The sequence below is a fragment of the Pararge aegeria genome, chromosome Z (genome assembly GCF_905163445.1).
Source record: "Pararge aegeria chromosome Z, ilParAegt1.1, whole genome shotgun sequence".
Taxonomy (NCBI): domain Eukaryota; kingdom Metazoa; phylum Arthropoda; class Insecta; order Lepidoptera; family Nymphalidae; genus Pararge; species Pararge aegeria.
Window position 1 is genome coordinate 18,916,642 of NC_053208.1, and position 20,612 is coordinate 18,937,253.

Consider the following 20,612-nt stretch of genomic DNA (forward strand, 5'->3'; position numbering starts at 1 on the left):
TCCTTGTGTTAGTTAATAGGATAGAAAAATTCGAATTGTTTTTTTCTGTACCACTACAAGCCCTTTACTGCAATCTTACCTGTTGGTAAGTAATAACCATGGAGTAAAGTCATAATGTTTTTCAGTGTCTGGGAGTTTATATGTATATTATAATTATTAATGTATATTAGTATTATTCTTAAAAATATTCATCAGTTATGTTAGTACCCAAAATACAAGCTACCCTTACTTTGGGACTAGATGGCGGTGTGTGTATTGTCGTAGTATATTTATTTATTTTTTACCCCCAGTCGGTGTCTACGTGACATGGTACCGGAACGCTTAAACGGCACGGCTTAAAGGGTAGCCACTAGCCACGTCCAAAGCCTCGCAGTAAATAATAATATATATATATTATAATATATATATATTATAATATATATATATTATAATATATATATATTATAATATATATATATTATAATATATATATATATTATGATATCAATTAACACCTCACTGGACTTAAACTTGTGGACTTAAGGTCTCTCCCGGGAGAGTAAGGTATATCTTAGTTAAATAAAACACTTCTAGAATCTTTTAAGAATACTTTTTGTTTATTGGTTAAGAATACTTTTAAGAATACTTTTTGTTGGTATTACAGTGACACATAAAATATTTATATTAAACATTATTTTATAAAATAAGGTAATAGATTTTCATTTTAACATTGGCAGTCTAGAAAAAAATGATTTATTGTGTTTGTGTTGTACTGCATATAACTGAATTTGGTTGGTTATTTAAAAATCATAAGAATGGAGCAAATTACATACCATTCCTAAAAATGTATACCCAATTAATTCAATACTAAATTAAACTTAAAATAAATTTGATCATAAAATACTCAATAAAATGAAATTTTTTAAAATTATAAATAATTAAATGACATTTACAATGCAAATATAAATAAAATCAATTTGTAGGATTTCACAAATAGCATGACAATGCAAAGTTGATAAAGTATGGTAAAAAACTATGAATACCTCTCCATAGTGATCACAATGATGGAGAGATAAATAGTAGATATATACATTTTTATGATCCCTTGTGAATTGGAGCGTGTCATGTTGCAAAGTAAGGCAAACCAAAAAAGATTTTATAATATGTCTATTATCATGATTAATTGACCATCACACACTAAATTCGAGACCAAGTCATAGCGCAAAAATATATCAACTGGATTTTTGCAGCATATCAAAAGATTAAAATCCTCTTAACGGTTAAGTAATAGGTATTTAAAAAAAATATTCAGGTACTAAAATTATTTACATTATTAGATTTATTACAAAAGAACATTACAGCGGGCCAACTGCCATAGCTTAAAGCAGTATTATTATTATTATGTTGTTGACGCTCTCGTTTCAGAACTATCATAATTATTTTAGGGATAACAAGGTATGTTATAAAAACCTGTCATTTTGACTTAATATTGCTTTAAGTGATGGTAGGTAGCCACCCCAGACAAAACAAAAACTGTTTGAGTCCCAAACAGATGTTTCTATCGTTAAGTTATGTACAATAGCGTGAATTCTGGTACTTCAGTTATTCTAAGCTAAAATGTATTATGTACATACTTCTTAAATGACATAGATAATAACATAATAACACCTTCGGTGCACAGTCTTAAGGCCGGATTAATAAACAAACATCGTTTTAAGAGTAACGACGGTACATGCTTAGTGACTGAGCTTGAGAATCTGTCCTTAGCTCGAGGTTGGTTTATTAATATGCGCCTAAGAGTGTAGACCACGTATAAGTAATCAAGCATAGCATATGATGGTTTGAATACTTTGAGGAATGATGGTTGATGGAAAATGGGTTCGAAATGCTCTGGACCGGATTTGGTGGTTATCACTACACTTGTGTTAGTGGTCAGGTAATTTTTTATTCACAAGTTATATCACAAAAGTATTTTTCTAGTTATCCCTATCCCTACTAATATTATAAATGTCAATGTAAGTTTGTTTGTTACGCTTTCACAAAAACTACTTAACCGATTCTCATGAAACTTTGTACACATATTCTTGGAAGTGTTAGAAGTAATATAGGATACTTTTTATCCCGACATTAAGCTCGGTTCCTTTGGGAGAGGGGATGAAAGTTTTTGACGATTTTACACCATATCTCTGACAAATTATAACCGATTTAAATAATTATTTTTGTACTATAGAGGTTATAATATGTTTAATTTTGCCCAAACTTTGGTGACAACTTTGATGAATTTGGTAGGAAATAGAGGACAGAACTCCTTAACGGACAGCAGCAAACCCCTCATTTAAGACTTAGCGCAACTGAATACTCTAATTTTTTTTTAGAACTACAACTAAATTGAATGCCACATCAAAAAACAAAATCAAACGCAGACGAAGTCGCGGGCATTAGCTAGTACACAATAAACATAACTTGAATAGGCACGGTACAGTTTCGCCTTGTATGGGTATAAACGAAAATTGTTATTTGTTGAGAAACTGTTTTATGTTAAACAGTTTTTAATTTAATTCAATTTTTAAATTAGTACTATAATGTATAATGTAACACTGAGAAATAATTATTGCAATAGCAGAGTTGCTGCCTAGTTCGTTCAAACCGTTCGTGCTTAGGTTTCTTAGAAAGTTTGTGTTATAGCTGGTAATAAATCGTATTGTATTTTAGAAGTATTTAAAAATATTAGTTATTAGTAATATTAAGTGTCAATTTTATACAAAGTCATCAAAAAGTTCAATTTGATTAAAAAATGCAGCACAAAAGATAGATCAGTAAATCTATACTTGGTAATTGACATTGACATATAAAAAAAAATGTCTGCCCAACACTTTACAATTTTTCGCATTTCAAATGGATATTTTCTACATATATTTATTAATAATTATAAGTTATATTGTCTACATATATTTTATTTATTTCATAACCAATGTCAACAATGAGTAATGATGATGAGGATCCTAATAATACTTCATACGCCTAAATCCGTTGAGGCATTTAGAAATTATGGTAGAATAAAAAAACCCCTTTGTGCAGTCGTGTATAAATTATAAAATTACTTATTTTACCTTATTTAATAATGACTTTTACTTAAAATTAAATACAAGCCACAACTATCTCATAATAAATAATGTAATAATAGGTAAATAAATGTAAATATAGGTTATATTTACACTTATTGTAGTTGTGGCATACTTATAAAAAGTAGAGTTTTCTATCCTTTGATAAACACTTTTCGCTTACACTATAAGAGTATGACCGCAATAATCTAAAAATTAATAATATTTTTTAGATTATTGCGGTCATACTCAGAAAAATAAAAAAGTCATGCATTTTAAATTCAAATTCAAATTCCTTATTTGGAAAAAATATGGTAGGTACTAAACATTTATATATATATAGATGTTATCATTTATGTTTCACGTATGTGTTGTTCACGTCGAAATATTGAGATAAATTAAAAAGCATAATATAAGTATAATGTCAGTTTAGGTAATTAAGTATACAGGGTGTCCCGTAATTCAACGTCAAGCTAAAGACTGGAGGTAGGTGTGTTTATGACTACCCAGAAAAAAGAAAATTAAAAAATTTAGGTCTCTGTTTTTTTGTGATCTGAGCATTTTATTCCAGTCTTTAGCTTGACGTTGAATTACGGGACACCTGTATAAAACTAGTCAAATATTTTGTGCACTAAAAATGCCTTGACTGAATAAAATTATTTTTTTTAAGAGCCATTTCTTAAAAGCTGGTTTGAATCTTCTCACAGGTAAAATCTGTACATTCTGTGGTTGAAAATCTTAATACACATTGCATAACAGCTTTTTAAACAGGTTAAGGTTAAATGCTTCTATCCAATGTTATTGAAGGACTAAACTCATCAGCCTTAATAACTATTTGAGAAATAAACTACTTTCACATTAATACATTTTGAAATTCATACCACCTTGACAACTTAAAAGTTATGATTTAGACGACGATCAGCAGCTCTGTTAGCCTGAAACAAAAACGAGAAATTATAGCGTTCATTGTCGTCATTCAATGCGCTCTTGGACAGCAATGCTCAATGGTGATACCATGACGGTCGGACAGCATGGTACCGTGAGTTGTTGAGGTACTCTGAGAATGCTGAATGACCTCTATAACTATATACGCAGAGTACCACTATAGTACATTATATTAATATCATATCTTTTATAACGTTTTATATAATCTTTCATTCATCTGTTTTATAGTTATAATCCATAAATAATGTAGTTCTAATTCAAATCTTTATTTTCGTGATTGCAGGTTAACAAATTTGATCTTATAATAATTAAAAAGTTCAAACAAACTAAAAAAACACGCTTGGTATAAAAAACTAAACTAATTTATTTCTTTTAGTTTATTCATAATAGCGATTTTTTTTTAGTTTTTCTTGATCTATTATTTTTATTAGAGCAAAATTAATCGGTAACCCATCCACCATTAAAGAGAAATTTTTTTTTTTTTTTTATTCAGTGTGCCCGTCTCTCGAAATGCAAGTTCTAATCATTATTTAAAACAGGCCATTAAAAAGTAATAGCTAACGCCCTCTACCATCTAGTAGCTTAATGTTTTCTGTGGAATTTGTTAGGTACGCGAACGCCATAGGTTTTTTACATTTGGGTCTAGATGGCGCTGTAGTAATTAGTAAAAAATCTTATTTTTTATAGTGAAAATTGGAATAATCTTTTCAGATTAGTGTATTTTCATCGGTCCTCGATATGTCTACAAAGTATGAAAGAAATCTGACCGTTTAAAGTGGGTCAAAATCGCGCCCAAAGAAGTCGGTTACAAACAAACATACAAGTGTAGCTAATATAAAGCGTGTAATAAAACATAACAAGTTCCGTGCTACAAGTTCCATCTAGTGAGTGAAAGTGGCCCTGCTGTACTAACAAGTTGTGAAACTAAGAAATATCTATATATTTCTTTCTACAGGAATTTTAAGAACAAAGAATTTTAAACTATTGTAATAAAGTTATTTACAAAAAAAAAAAAAAAAGGTTGTCCGGGAGCCTTTGCACACCTAATGATAGATACTTAGATAAGCATTCAGCTTTCCAATCTAGAAATTATCCGTTCATAAATAATAAATTACCAAATTTTCCCGCCGGGAATCGAACCCGGAACCTCCTACTTAAATTCGCTCTGCGCTCACTGCTGCGCCAGGGAGGTGGTCCAAATTTGAAGAACGAAACAAATAAGAATCAACTATGAGCATATTTTTTACAGTGCTTTAAAATTTCGGGACGGATGGGATCTGAAACTGCAACTCTAACTCTTCTAAGCTATGGCTCTCTCGATGCCGAAATCATATCAGTCTTATAGTGGCTGTAGCGCCATCTAGTAGGAAATTTTGCAGTTACTTCTTTTAGTAGCAACATTATACATTATTGTATTAGTTTACAAATTTAAAAAGCATATAAAAATTTACAGTAGCTAAAATACTAATTTCGGCATTTCGGTAACTTGCGGTCAAAGCGTATGGGCCGCGATTGCTTCCCAGGTTCAAATCCTGTCGGTTCCGAAAATTTTTATATGTATTTTAAATTTATAAATACTATTATAAATTAAAAAAAATTTATGTACAGAACCGTAGAATTTGGAACTCCCTACAAAAGACCCATGTCCAGCAGTGAACGTGTGTCGGTTGATATGAAGAGGCTTACCGCAGTGCTTCTGATGCCTGGGGTAGCAGGGCGGCGGGTACCGTCCCATCGCGTAGTGGTTGGGCTGATGTACGGGCGGTGGTAGCGCCGGCGGCATTGCAACTGGAACGCGTCTTGACCCATTTGCATACCTGTTAACAAAAAATATAAGTATTTTTCACAACACTTCCTCGACAGTGCCTTATAGCAAAACAAGTAGCCTTAGGACATAATTGAGCGCTCGCAATCGTGAAGTCGTATTCAAGCCAGCCATTCAGAAAGCTTCCTGGCGTTTATTTTGTTCAATAAGCGGAGACGCTCGGTGGCATAGCGTTAAAATATTGTAGTGTGTGCCTTATTTTAGTAATGAATATATTTTCTTTCTTCCTTCTTTCAAGTATGAAAATACTTGAACATGGGAGTAAAATTGATTATATTTGCATGTTATTAAATCTCAAAGAAGCCTACAATTGTTTAGCTTCGACTTTCTTTCGAAAATCCGAAGTAAAGGATTAGCAACAATAAAAAGAGTGACATTAGGTGTATTTTCTTTTGTGCTTATGATTATAATAATGCCCCTTGCTCCTGCCGAAGTTTGGAACGAGTTGAGTCTATAAAATATTTAGGCGTTACTCTAGACTGCAATTTAAATTTTAAGAAACATATCGAGTTATTGAGTTCTAGATTAAACAAAATGATTTACATTTTTAAAAATCTCAGGCATGCCGTAACTCCTGCAATCATGAAACGCATCTACCTTGCTTTGTGTCAATCTCTAATTACATATTGCATATCTTCGTGGGGTGGAGCCTCAAAAACTTTTATAAAGAAAGTTGAAATCGCACAACGTGCTTTATTAAAGGTTGCTACTTTTCGCCCTTATTTGTTTTCGACATCTTTGCTTTATCAAAGCTGTGAAGTTCTCTCAGTAAGGAAATTGTTTATATTAAGTGTCTTACTAAAGCAACATGCTAAACTTACGTATGATACTGCCCATCTTTATAAACGCAGAAAACATACCGTAGTAAAAACATCACAATTATCAAACACATCATTTATTAAAAAAATCTTTTCTTTCCTGGGACCTCATTTGTATAACAAAATAAATGAGTCAACGAACATCTACCCTCTCAACAAAATAAATTGTAAAAAAGCCATAACTGTATATTTAAAGAGTTTATCATATGACGATACTGAAAACCTACTTACTATTTAAAAATAAAAAGGGCACCCATTTTCTGTTAAAATTTAATTTATTTACTAACAACTTTATTTACAAAGTACCCTTAACACACATTCATTCTCATTAATGAATACAGCAATACACACCCTCTCTTCACTCCATCACACACACACACACACAAACAACAGACATACACCTTCATATTTATTAATTTTTTATAGAGAGGAACAAGTAGTATATAACATATTTATAATCAACCATTTACAAAAATTATAAATCAATTAGCCCGTTAGTATATTCCTATTATTTTTAAGTAATTATAACTGCATGTTTAGTATTTGAGCTAAAAATAATCAAAAACCCTAGGGGGTAAAGGCACTGAAGCTGAAATACAAGGTTTCTTAGTTTAGCTTCAGAAGCTTGTAGTAATATAATTTTTTAAGATTTCATGGATGCCCCATCCTATAAAATAAGATTTGTTTTTACTATATTGTTTAGACTTAAGATTTTTGGAAATAAATATTATTATTATTATTATTATTTTACTTTGACGATACAGAGTTTGACATCTCGAATGCAAGAGCGCAAATCTTGAACGAGGCTACAGCGAGGTTACGAGACTTAAGTGCTGGCCACGGGATAAACTACGAAACTATGGAAACGACACTAAAAAACCAGCTAAGAGCCATGGAATCAGAAGTCACATAATTAACATAGCTACGTTAGGTTCAGCGTCTAATTGTTTTTTTGTACAGTTGGTATATAACTGCTAGCATGCAGTGGCGGTACTACCATACAAGCCGAATAGCCGGGCTTGCGTTAAAATAAATATCTCTTTTAAATTTTTCTCGACTATTCCGAAATGAAATTAACAAAATAATTAAAACTTGATAGCAATGAGGATATAAATATAAAGTTTTAACTTTTGCTCAATAATGTATATACTCTTTGTCTACGTTACTGCAAGCACTACGTAACTCTGGTAGATAGACTCTGTGGTAGTAACCAGCCGAACGGCGCGGCGCCGCGCCGAACTATCACTATCGCGCTCTTCGCGTGTCTTCGTTCACGATCGGAGGTCCCGCTTTGTCTCGCTCACACTCATTTGATTATATGGGGCTTTAATTTTACTGCTCTCTCTCATAGAAATTTCAATGGATTTAGCAGAGACAATCTAGATTATTTAATAATTTAGTATGGAGAACGAATGCCAGATTGCGAGTTGAAGTTAGTGAAGATGAATTGAATCAACTTCATGCGTGTTATTGTTTGCGTTAGATTTAGTTGACACTTGACAGATTAATGAATATTGATTATAGTCGTAAAAATGTAATAGGCCCGTTTTGACATTTGTCATCGCGACGTAACTAGTTATGGAACCATAAGACTCTGTACTCGATACTCACGATAAATCAATTCAAGTTTGTATCAGTACTTGATTGATATTATTATGTATTGTAAAGTGTTCGTTCGTTCAAAGTATTCCTTTAACTTCACAGCCAATACGCGTGACTGGCTGTTGACTATACGTCCACTTTTCAACATGTTGAAACAGAGTTAGTACTATATAACAACAAACACAAAAATCGAGTCAAATCACTATGTTTAAATTAATGTCCAAATTAGAAGAGCCATAGTTAACGTAATAGTAAACAATATATATCAAACTTAAACGAGCGCACAGTCAACTTTACAAGATATGGAACGAAAAATTGCGCAGTGCGCGCGGGGACGCTTCAGTCATGTGCCGCTTGGTCAGATACATCATCTCAGACTCATTATTTAGAACCCATTTTGAGAACCAAGCTTATTCTTTGCAGTAAAGATAACTACACAATATTTAATTTCGATATTCAGTAAAAAAATGGTTACAGCTCTAGTATAAAAAAAAAAAAGACTGAGAACGTAACTGTTTTCGAAACGTTTCGCAACAATTATAAATTGCATGCTACTATGAAGTAAGCGCAAAAAGAATACTCGCGATATATTCTTTCATATTATTTAACGTCCCAAAAAAATTTACGTATTTTTTAAAACACTGTATGTAATTGATTTTTATTTTTTTGTTTCTTTCAATTTCGTTCCAAGTTACATTCTATGGTCTTGCACAAATGTCAAAACGGGCCTATTACATTTTTCCGACTATAGTAATTAATAAACTTCTATTATTATTGTTTTTTTGAGTTGAATAGTGCATTTTACTGGTTTGTTTTCTCATAAATTAAGGTAAATATTGTTAAATATGAGCTCAAATTGTGTGCAAATTGTTTCTGTGGCGAAATCAAAAAATAATTCGCGTACAACAGGTAATTTTTTTTAATTTCTTAAAAAAAAAAATACAGCTTTTTACTTCACCGAAACCTACGCCAGACTTGTGTATTTCTCATACTAAGCCCATAAAATATATCCATTAGGATCTCTCTGTTTGATTCTCCCATTCTAATAAATTGTTTGTTGGTATTGCATGTTTTTTTTCTGATGAAAAGGCGGTTGGTTATGACATAAATTACCAGGCATCATAAAAATTAAAGAGAGCAGAACTCACAGAAACACTTGGAGTTCTATGATTATTTTTTAATTTTAGCAAACAGCGCATAGAAACTTCTTTATCCAACCAATTATCAGTCGAAATTTTCAATCATAATTCGCGGGCTGACCTTAATCGTAGTGTTTTCAGAGATTGTTGATATTGTTTATCATTTAGCACAACAAGAATGACGACTTAGATCATGACGAGTTAAATTTGTCCTTCAGGCAACTGGGCTTGCTCAAATTCAAAACCCTAGGAACGCCACTACTAGCATGTGTCATACGGACGTAATATTCAAAGCCCTTATGATATGTTTTTATCTCGTTGTTTTACCGCACAGCAGGGGTATAGAACACTAGTGGACAGGAGGATTGTGAAATGGCGATTTCACAACCTCCTTTGACAACTATTCATTGTAAAGTCAACATCACCTAAGGATGCTCCGGTTTCGGAAGGAAACGTGCGCAGATCTTTTTGGTGTGGAGTATAAAGAATGATGAAATTATAAATTACACCATACAGATTCTGCTTTTCGCGGAGTATAGCAAATTAACACTGTCACTATAAGGTATATTGGATTGTAAGCCACAGTGGGGTGCCCATATCGATAGCTCAGCTGCTTATGCTGTCAGAAAAATTAGACAGTTAACAGATGTTGAAACTGCTAGGCTTGTTTATTTTGCATACTTCCATAGTGTAATGTTGTATGGGATCTTGTTATGGGGCAGAGCTGCTGATATAGAAACTATATTTATACTACAGAAAAGAGCTGCGTGTCGTACCAAATTTAAAGAAATAGGTATACTTACAGTAGCCGCGCAATATATTTATAATAATATAATCTTTATTAAACAAAACATAAGTAATTATAAACAAAAAGTCGATATAAACAGTTGACTTACTAGGAACGGACATAAATTAGTGATATCTGCATATCGTCTGAGAAAAGTACAGAAATCCTTTGTGGGGATGGGTATATGCTTGTATAACATGATACCCAAGGTAATATTACCTTTACCTAAGTTTAAACAATATATTAAAACACGTTTAACAAATCGTGGTTACTACACGATTGATGAATTCCTTAACGACAAGGCTGCTTGGAAGCAGGCCACTCCGCTCTCATCTCTCACAAAACAGAAAATTTCTTAAGATTGTTTAACTTTAAAATGATGTTGGAAAAGAGCAATCTGCTGAGTTTCTTGTCGGCTCTTCTCAGCGGAATCTGCCTTCCGAACCTGTGGAAAGTCACTACAGACAACAATACAACAGACTGACTTGACGTTTCAAAAGTGCTTATTAATTAGGCCTACTTGAAATAAATGAATTTTGAATTTGAATATATATACCCGTTGAAGATCCGGCAAAGGGTGGCGGGTAGTTCATCCATGAAGGCGACATAGGCTGATAAGGCTGGTAAGGTGGCGGCTCATTAGGCGTCACGAAAACCGGAGACGTCGCATCCCCTGGCACAGTTGAGGGTGCTCTGCTCGAATTCACGAGTATATCTTGTATGCTCGAATATTGCTGGGAACTAGTTATGGTGCTATTTCTTGTGCCGGCGTTTTCGTTTGCATCCACGTTTACTTCAGAAGGCGGCGATTTGTCAGAGTTAACTAATGGCAAACAAAATATCGTTGTATTATTTATGAATGTACGCACCGTGGCTTACGATTTTTTGCACGACACAAAAGTACATAAAAAGAAAAGTATAACAAAACAACGTATATAATTTGGTGGCCTTATCGCTTCATAGCGATTTCTTCCAGGCAACCACAAAAAAAAATACAGAAAATAGGTAGGTGGTGCATATATACATATATAAAGTTTAGGTTTGTCGACAATAAATCTCTAATATAATGATACTAGCGGACCCCCGCGACTTCGTCCGCGTATGAGTCAATCGGGAAGCTAGAATATATCTAATGCTAACATCATAATCATAGTGGGTAGCTATGTACCTTCTATTATTTTACGTGGTATTTTAGTTGATACATACGTACATACATCCATCCTCACTATCTTTAGAATCGTACGTGTGCATTCGATCGCCGTCCTATCTGCCTTGCCACTAACAGTTATTTCTGAAGAGTTATGTTCTTTATCTCCGACAATATTTATCAGATCCTTATTAAAATAAGACCATACATGTTGATAGTTAGTATACACTTTGAAATAAAAAAAAAATTATAAAAATTGGTGTTCCTATTCTCCCATTTCCAACCTAAAACAGCACTCGACGATTCTCGTCGAAGAGACTGGCGCCCTCATACGCCTCAAAAACACTAGAACCCAGAGCTGTCACTTAAATTAACGGAAGCATACGATTAAGACGTTTGCGGGCGACTTGCTTTCCGATTGCGAAAAGTAACGGGCAATACGAGTTTACTGGCTGCCTGAAAATAAGCCATAAAATATCATAATGTACCTTAGAAGTTTCAATGAGATCCTTTTAAGCATAATTCCTATATTTATGTGTGTGCCGAAATATAACATAAATGGTGGTGTTCGAGAAGAGAGGACTTCGTGAGGAATATTTGGATCAACGGACGGCGTGCTCCTACCGGATACCCATGAAAAATAAGGTCAAGTAAGTGCTGTCTTCCTCTGTGCTCTGATTCCTTTGTATCTTTCTTTTGTACACCAATTTACCGCAAAAAATACAGTCCACTCATTTTTAAAAATAAAAAACTTAAAATAACTTAATATAACTTGGCGCATACATATTTATTTGGTTCTTTCGAGCCGGAAATTTACAGTAATTTCCTTCATATTGACGTATTGAAGCATTAGTTTCCTTGTTAGAATACTTCTATAGGCTCTAATAAGTGAAATAATATAATTTTAAATAAAATAGGTCATTGCGTCATCTATAGCATTGAGCTAGCTATTTCCCCAGTTAGACATACTAATTATCTACACATATTTATGTATATTTCGATAAATATTAGTGTATTTTAATTGAATTAACAATTAAAACAAATCTTAAAACTTGCAATTATTAATTATTGTAGTACCTTCGGTTGTGAAACATTTACTCAAGAGTCGTAAGACCTAGCATATAAGGTCGAGATTTGTCTATACGAACCTCTGGTCGATCGAACATTCGATATAACCCGACCACGCGTAATATCGAATGAAGCGCGCGCTTGCGCATATTGTCCGCACTCCGCGCGACCTACTTAATTTACCAGTATATGATTGGCTATTAACCTATCATACTCACATAAAAATATAGGTATTTCGTGATCGTTAGATAATTGTCTCACTTACACTTTAGTAAAATGCCTCCTAAAGTAGATTCTAAAACTAGCGAAAGTGATAAGGAGATTCAGGATACTAAACTGTCTATCTTAATTGCTAAACGTGAAGCTATATTCGGTATCATGCAAAATGTCTTTGACTTATCTCGTGAACCCGATGTTCATACGAACGTTGAAAAAAAGAGAACATTTTCTAGACGAATCTTCACAAATTGATTCATTGCGTTTAAAGTACGAGTCTATTGTAGACGATTATAATACACGTTTATTAAACTTAAATTCAGATGCAAAAACTGATTACAAAAGTCTGTATGCTTTTGAGACTTTGTATAATAGGGTCAAACGAACTCATACAAAATGCTCAACTTTAAATACGACACCAGAATATACATAATGCGACCTCCGCGCTACTAAAAGCCAAGCCGAAACTAGCTCCCATATCGATATTAGAATTCGATGGTGACATTAAATCTTTTCAAATGTTTAATACGACCTTTAAGTCAGTAGTAGATAATAATCCATCACTCACAGATGCCGAAAAGCTATTTTATCTGTTACCGAAGCTGACAGGGAAGGCAAAAAGCGCAATCGCTGGAATTTCTCCGTGTGCTGAGAATTATCAGCTCATTTTACAAACACGAGTCAATAGGTTCGATTATAAGCGTATGTTGACTTCCGCGTACCTACATGAATTTTGTATCTTTCTTTTGTACACCAATTTACCGCAAAAAATACAGTCCACTCATTTGAAATAAAAATCTTAAATAACTTAATATAACTTGGCGCATACAGACTTTGTATTTTTTAAATAATTAAAACTCGAATTTCTTTATTTTTAATCAAAAACCTAAAATCAAAGTTTTATGGAATTAGAGAAAAATAGGTTTTTAAATGAAGGATTTTTTACAAACTTTCATCCCCCATTTAACCCTCTTAGGGTTGGAATTAAAAAAAAATCCTTAGCGGATGCCATTGAAATAACTATCTGTATGCAAAATTTCAGCCTGATCCGTCAAGTAGTTAGAGCTGTGCGTTTATAGATCAGTCAGTCAGTCACCTTTGCCTTATATATATATAGATTACTGCAAATAATCGAAAGACGTGTAACCTAGAAGCAACACTAGATATTGATTGATAGCCCTGGGTAAGCTATGTTGACTCAATTCATAATATGGATTAGTGACCGACTATGGAAGTTTGAAGAATTTGGCACTTTCTGTTCGCATCTCCAACTTATAACAGCGAAAGTACGACCCTGTTATTTTTGATCGACTTTATGGACATCAAGCGGTGATAGCTCGGTGGGAATAACTTCGGCTTCACTTTCGGGGGTCAAACTTTTTTAAGTTATGTGCGTTTTAAAAAATTTAAATATCACTTGCTTTCAACAGTGAAGGAAAACATCGTGAGGAAACCTGCATGAGTTGAGAATTCTCCATAACGTGAGGACTAGGACCTCTTCTCATTGTGGGAGGGGAAACGTGCCCTGTAGTGGGCCGATGATGTGTTGATATGATGATGATATTGACTTCGACACTGGAATACGCATTCCATTTTAAACACAACTACAACTACGTGGGACTTAAAACTAATTCTATTACTGGAGTTGGGTAACAGATCCATCATAGTCGGCTGTTCAGATATACCAAAACTGCATTTTCCATTGGGGGGTCACAACTCCATTAACTTGGGACCCCATCGTCCATCGGTTCTCAAAGCTATATGCCCCAACCCAAGCTATGTGAGAGTTTACAGAGTTACCAGCGGGTGACTTTAGTTCTTCTACGGATCACCTCATTTTTGATTTGATTATGTAAAGATACTGCAAGCATAGCTTTTTCCAACGCCCTCTGAATAAGCCTTCTTACAGGACCAATACTTAGGAACCACTCATTTTTTGGAAATTACTTCTTCTCATATACACCTTGTTAATGAAAACCGAAATAATACTTCACGGACTTTAGAGGCACATTGTACCAGAAAAAATCAGATAAAGCCCTAACATCACATTCAAAATTAAAATCAAATTACTCTCGTCATTTATTTACTCTATTATAAAGGTACGCGTAGCGCCGGTACTATGTGCGTGTCGGTTTTTTATCTTCAATAGGGTTGTCAAAAGTAAACTCTAAAAAAGTATTAAATTATACTTATGCACCCTTCAACAGTATTTCGTAATTCGGTTACACATTGTATATTTCTTAAATATAAAATGTAGCATATATCATCCAGACGGATAATAACGAATCGATTGTACCTTTAAGTAGTGTGAAACCGCAGTTTACTTTAATTTTATTTACATTATGCTTAGTAATAATAAAAATAAGAAAAAGTGTTCGTTGGTTTGTAAGGATAATGGAGGCAGTGACGCAGCCACACGACAACGGATCGAAAACTAAAAGAGGCTAATTTCTATACCAGAAAAAAGTCTATGTGGTAGATCTAAAGCACAACAACTGTGTGCCTCTTTATTTATAAATTTTGTAATGAGATCTGTGAGTTTTTAGAAAATAATTACAAATTTCATCCCTTAAAACCTACTAATATTACCTATATACGTTATGGAGCATAGTCAAAATATTACTTTTTTTACTTACTTTGTCGGCCAATATCCATAAGCGACTGCAATACCTCAGGAGGTGCGTTATTAGTATAACTATTATTATTATATGTAATGTTGACCAGATTCGTGTTTCTAGGCAACGAAGATAAAGCTTGCAGAAGTGATTCATCGGAGCTGAATGGCTGAGATGGAGCCTAAAATAAAATAAAACAGTTTTATAACATGAACATTTAAACAACATTTTTTTTTTAATCATGAACCTTAAACTATTCTCATTTCGAGAAACTAACAGAAATAAGTGAGAGGAGGTACATTTGTAACCTCATTATATATATCAAGCCATTAACTGCCACTACAGAGCACGGGTCTCTTCCCACAATGAGGCTGTAGTCCACCACGCTGGCCAAGTGCGGATTGGTGGACTTCATACACCTTTGAAAACATTATGGAGAACTCTTAGCAAGCAAGTGATATTTTAATTGCTTAAAACACACGCGCCCGCGACTTCGTCCGCGTTTGATTTTGTTTTTTGACGTGGCCTTCAATTTAGTTGTAGTTATAAAAAAATCTCAAGTATACAGTATAGCTAAGCTTTAAATGAGGGGTTTGCTTTTGTCCGTTGAGGAGCTCTGTCCTCTATCTCCCACCACATTCATCAGACATACACAAACTTTGGGCAAAATTACTCATATTATACCTCTATAGTACAAAAATAATAATTTAAATCGGTTATAATTTGTCGGAGTTATGGTGTAAAATCGTCAGACACTTGCATCCCCTCTCCCAAAGGAACAGACCTTAATGTCGGGATAAAAAGTATCCTATATTACTTCTAACACTTCCAAGAATATGTGTACAAAGTTTCACGAGGAACGGTTAAGTAGTTTTTGCGTGAAAGCGTAACAAACAAACTTACATTGACATTTATAATATTAGTAGGGAGTAGGGATAGTAGTGCGCGCTGGGATTCGTACTCGAAAGTGAAGACGAAGTCCTACCTACTGCTCTACCACCGTTTCCTCATTCGTAGCCTATCCACTACTTTTTGTATCCAATGCAGAGTTACTATTGATATTAAACTTAATTTGCTACACGCCGCGAAAAGTCATTTTACTATATTCTTTTCACGGAGTACAGCAAATTAAGCTTAACTAGTATATCATGGAATTCCGCAAAGTAAAACCTTCGTCTATTCAATATTTAAAACGTTTTTGCACACGCAATTTGAATTTGGAAGCTTCATATTAAACTATTATTATTTATTTGTCTGGTAGGTTTCGCCATCGGCAAGTTTCTTAACTTAACTGGGAAACGCGTATGGCTAAGCGATGTATCGTTCTAAAAATGCTGCTGAAAACAATTAAGGGTAGGTATGCCCAGTGGCGTGCATAGAGGGTATGCACAGGGTCAGTGGCGTTCCTAGGGTTTTGAAGATGGGCAAGCCCTAAAAAAATATATTAAAGTGTGTCCGACGTACGACTTTCAGACACATTAACGGACTTCACTGTTGCTAACATCGGGAGTTACATCGATAATAACCGAAACAAATGCTGTCAAATTAATTTAAAATCGACGCGAGACTTAATTACATCACCTACGGAATGAATAATATCATTTTGAATTTTATTAGATAAATAACTCGGCTCGGATTTGCCGCTTAGTTGATTTTGCATATGTTTTTCTAAAATAAGATCCTATTTTGAAAGTAACAATACAAGTAATAAAGAAATTTCAATAAAGAAAGAAATTTCCTTTATTTAATGAACTATTTGACTCGTCATGACCTCTAAAAGGTAGTTCTTGCTATGCCAAATGACAAACAATATCAAATAATCTTTGAAAATCACTACGATTATGGTCAACACGCGAATTATGATTGGAAATTTCAATTGATAATTGGTGGGATAAAGAAGGTTCTATGCGCTGTTTGCCGAAAATATAAAAATAATAACAGCACTCAAATGTTTATGTGTAAATCTGGTGTCTTTTTATAGCACCGATCATCTATATATGAAAAGTTATTTAAATCTTTGTAACCAGCCACGTTCCAAACGTTCTTTTCATGAAAAAAATATGCAATAACGACAATATAATTTACTAGAATGGGAGCATCAAACAACCCAACGAGTATTGTTTAACGATCTATTAAATTGCCTCTAACTAGTTTTAAAAAGTTTCGGTGATGTTATTAGCTGTTTTTTTTCCAAAAAAGTTAAATAATTTACCTTTTGTTCACCAATTAACGTTTGCACACACCTGAGCCCGCCACAAGAAACAATTTCCACACAATTTGAACTCATTGTTAATAAAATTTACTTTAATTAATTAATAATGGAAAAAAAAACCAATGAAATGCACTTTTTCGAACTCAAGCAAACACTAATAAACTTCAAACTATGAATCACAACACTCTATCGGAGAAGTGTGAAGTTGTTCAAATTTGACATCCTGACGAACTTCAACCCGTAATGTTGCTTTTTATGTCCATATAAATTATTTAATAATTTAGATTGTCTCTGCTAAAAACACTAACATTTCTATAGGTGAAAGTAGTAAAAAATAAGCCCCATGCAAGCCAACGAGAGTGAGTGAGACAAAGCTAGAGGTCTTCATGCGCGATCTTGATATTTTGTCATTCCATCGCCGCCACTCGGAAGTTTGCTGCGTTCGGGAATTTGTGTACCGCTGCGTTCGGAAATCGCGCATTGTAATACACTATTGAGTCAAAGTTCATACTTTTTTATTTCCTCATTACTATCAAGTATGAATTATTATAGGAGATTTATTGAAACGCAAGCCGGGCTTTTCGGCTTGTATGGTAGTACCACACTGCACAGGGTATGCAGATGATATAAAATGAAGAAAATCTCCAGTACGAGTTATAAATACTTAAGGGTAACTTTTTAAAACTCTTACAATGCCTATCCTTAGGTTTTTTAAAACTCATACTGGAGATATTCTCATTTAATATCATCTGCATACCCTGTGCATACCCTCTATGCACGCCACTGGGTACGCCTTTGGGAAGTGGTAATAGCATAGTGCTTGGGACTTGGGCTCGCATCTCTAACTTTTCTGCGTTTTAAGAAATAATTTAAATTTTTTGAACGGTGACGGAAAATATCGTGGGGCAAACAGCATGCCTGAGAGTTTCGCAAAGATGTTTCAAGTCTACCAATGCGCATTTGGCGAGCGTGGTGGGTTACGACATAAACCCGTCTATTCTGAGGGTAGACCCGTGCCTTGTATTGGGCCGGTTATGCGAATCTATTCTATTTCAGACTAGTTCGTGACTTAATGTAGAATCTTGATGGGAGATTAATGTTTAAAAATACAAATAAGTAAGCGAGTAATAAATACTCGCTTACTTATCACACTCCATTTTGTGTATCTATTTATAACTTTGGATTGTAAAGTATTTCTTTTAAATAGACACAATATAAAGAGATTTCTTTATAAAAAAAAAAGAGTGTATTCAATATTATCTTAGCAATTCACAAACACACACACACGCAAATATACAAACTCACACACTCACACACACGCAATGACACACACACTTATTGTGACATGGACACTTATGACACGAACAAATACAACCACGAGTACTTGGGCAAACAAGTACTCGTGGTTGTGTGACAATAAAGCATTTTTTCATTTCATTTCAATTTCATAATAAACTTCTAAGAAGTAGCAAAAAGATACTTTATATTATAAGACACGTAAGAAAATATAGATATAGATAGATATTTAAAATTCGCTTACCGAATTAACACTCTTTGCGTCGTCCATTACGTATTCCATAAGTTGTTCTAAAAATTGATTTGAAACGGTCGAAACACCCTGCAAATAGAGAACATCATGGGCATTATTAAGAATGTGGACCTCAATATTATTAAATTCAAAATTCATTTATTTCAAGTAGGCCTAATATAAGCACTTTTGAAACGTCAAGTCTGTCTGTGTGTAGTGACTCTACCACCGGTAAGGAAGGCAGATTTTACCGAGAAGAAACCGGCAAGAAACTCAGCAGTTACTCTTTTCCAATATCAACAATTTACATTTTATAATTCATTTTTCTATCTTGTGAGAGATGAAAGCGGAGCCGCATGCTTCCAAGCAACCTTGTCATTAAGAAATTCATCAATTGTATAATAACCTCGCTGTAATAAATGTCTTTTAACACATTTTTTAAACTTATGCATTGGTAAAAAAATAATTCATATAAAATAATTAAAATAGTCCATAATAAACCTAAGGAATCATATTATAAAAGCGTATTAACTTAGATTATAATTTTGGCGACCTCCCTGGCGCATTCGCGAGCGTTGTGGTCTTTTAAGTGGAAGGTGTCAGTCAGGTTTGATCCGCGGCAAGGGAAACATTCTCTGGTATGTTGGGCGGCTTTTTATTTTAATTAGTTAGAACATATTTAAGATTAACAGAGTAAATATCTGTTCATAACTAACAGAGCGACATAGTCAGATTATGTGACTGAGCTCTTTAAATATAGAGGGGGGAAAAAAGCGAGCACTGCGTTAGCGTTCTGGCAGGATGCCGCGTAAAACCGAGTAGTGGTTTAACATAGTTGCTAAGCATAATCCTAACAGGTTACCCCACTACCATCTCAGATTGCATCATCATTTCCCACCACCATATGAAATAAAAAAAAATTAAGACATACTTACGGTCGTTAACGGTGCTTTGTTGAATATATTATTGGATTGTTTTTTAGATGCTCTCTGAAACATGTAAGAACTTCCTTAGTTTATCGTTTTAGACCCTAATAAAAACAAGTTTTTTTTTTAAACACTATCTATATATAGATGACGCAGTTAGATGTAAATGTTGTTACATCTAACCAACCGCGTCAACTACGGAACACAGAAATACTATGCTTTGTCTAGTTCAAGATGATAGTTTTGAGAGGCAACGTCTGTAACGCTTCAGTGGGGTACCCATATAGATACACTAGCAGGTAAACTAAGCTCGGCTCCCTACGCCGTCAGGAAAATTAGACAGATTACTGACGTAGAAACAGCAAACACTTTCATAGTGTGATGTCTTACGGGATCTTATTATGGGGAAAGCTGCTGCTTGAAACTATATTCATATTGCAGAAAAGAGCTGTACGGTCAATATATAAAATTAAATCATGTGACTCCCTCCGTGAAAAATTTAAAGAAATAGGTATACTTACGGTAGCCTCACAATATATTTATAACAATATAGTATTTGTAAGAGAACATATTAGTCTTTATAAACAAAAAGTGGATATAAACAGTCGACTTGCAAGAAATGGTCATAAATTAGTGACATCTGCATATCGTCTGCGAAAGGTGCAGAAGTAATTTGTGGGATTGAGTATACGCTTTTATAATAT

The 20,612-nt window shown here is 33.9% G+C and overlaps 1 protein-coding gene across 5 annotated transcripts in view; it reads right to left on the reverse strand.

Annotated features, from left to right (window-relative positions):
• Positions 1–3,390: 3,390 nt before the first annotated feature.
• The window catches only part of LOC120636407 (zinc finger homeobox protein 4-like), a 28,488-nt gene continuing 11,266 nt past the window's right edge, over positions 3,391–20,612 (reverse strand). For 4 of the 5 annotated variants that reach the window (XM_039907877.1, XM_039907876.1, XM_039907875.1 and 1 more), the window contains 6 exons: positions 19,918–19,971; positions 18,995–19,072; positions 15,264–15,423; positions 10,753–11,019; positions 5,712–5,842; positions 3,391–4,015 (listed from right to left, as the gene is read on the reverse strand). In XM_039907877.1, the coding sequence (XP_039763811.1) occupies positions 3,974–4,015; positions 5,712–5,842; positions 10,753–11,019; positions 15,264–15,423; positions 18,995–19,072; positions 19,918–19,971 (732 nt within the window). In that variant the 3' untranslated portion in view covers positions 3,391–3,973. The remainder of the gene's footprint in view (positions 4,016–5,711; positions 5,843–10,752; positions 11,020–15,263; positions 15,424–18,994; positions 19,073–19,917; positions 19,972–20,612) is intronic. The other variant, XM_039907878.1, reaches the window with a different exon arrangement.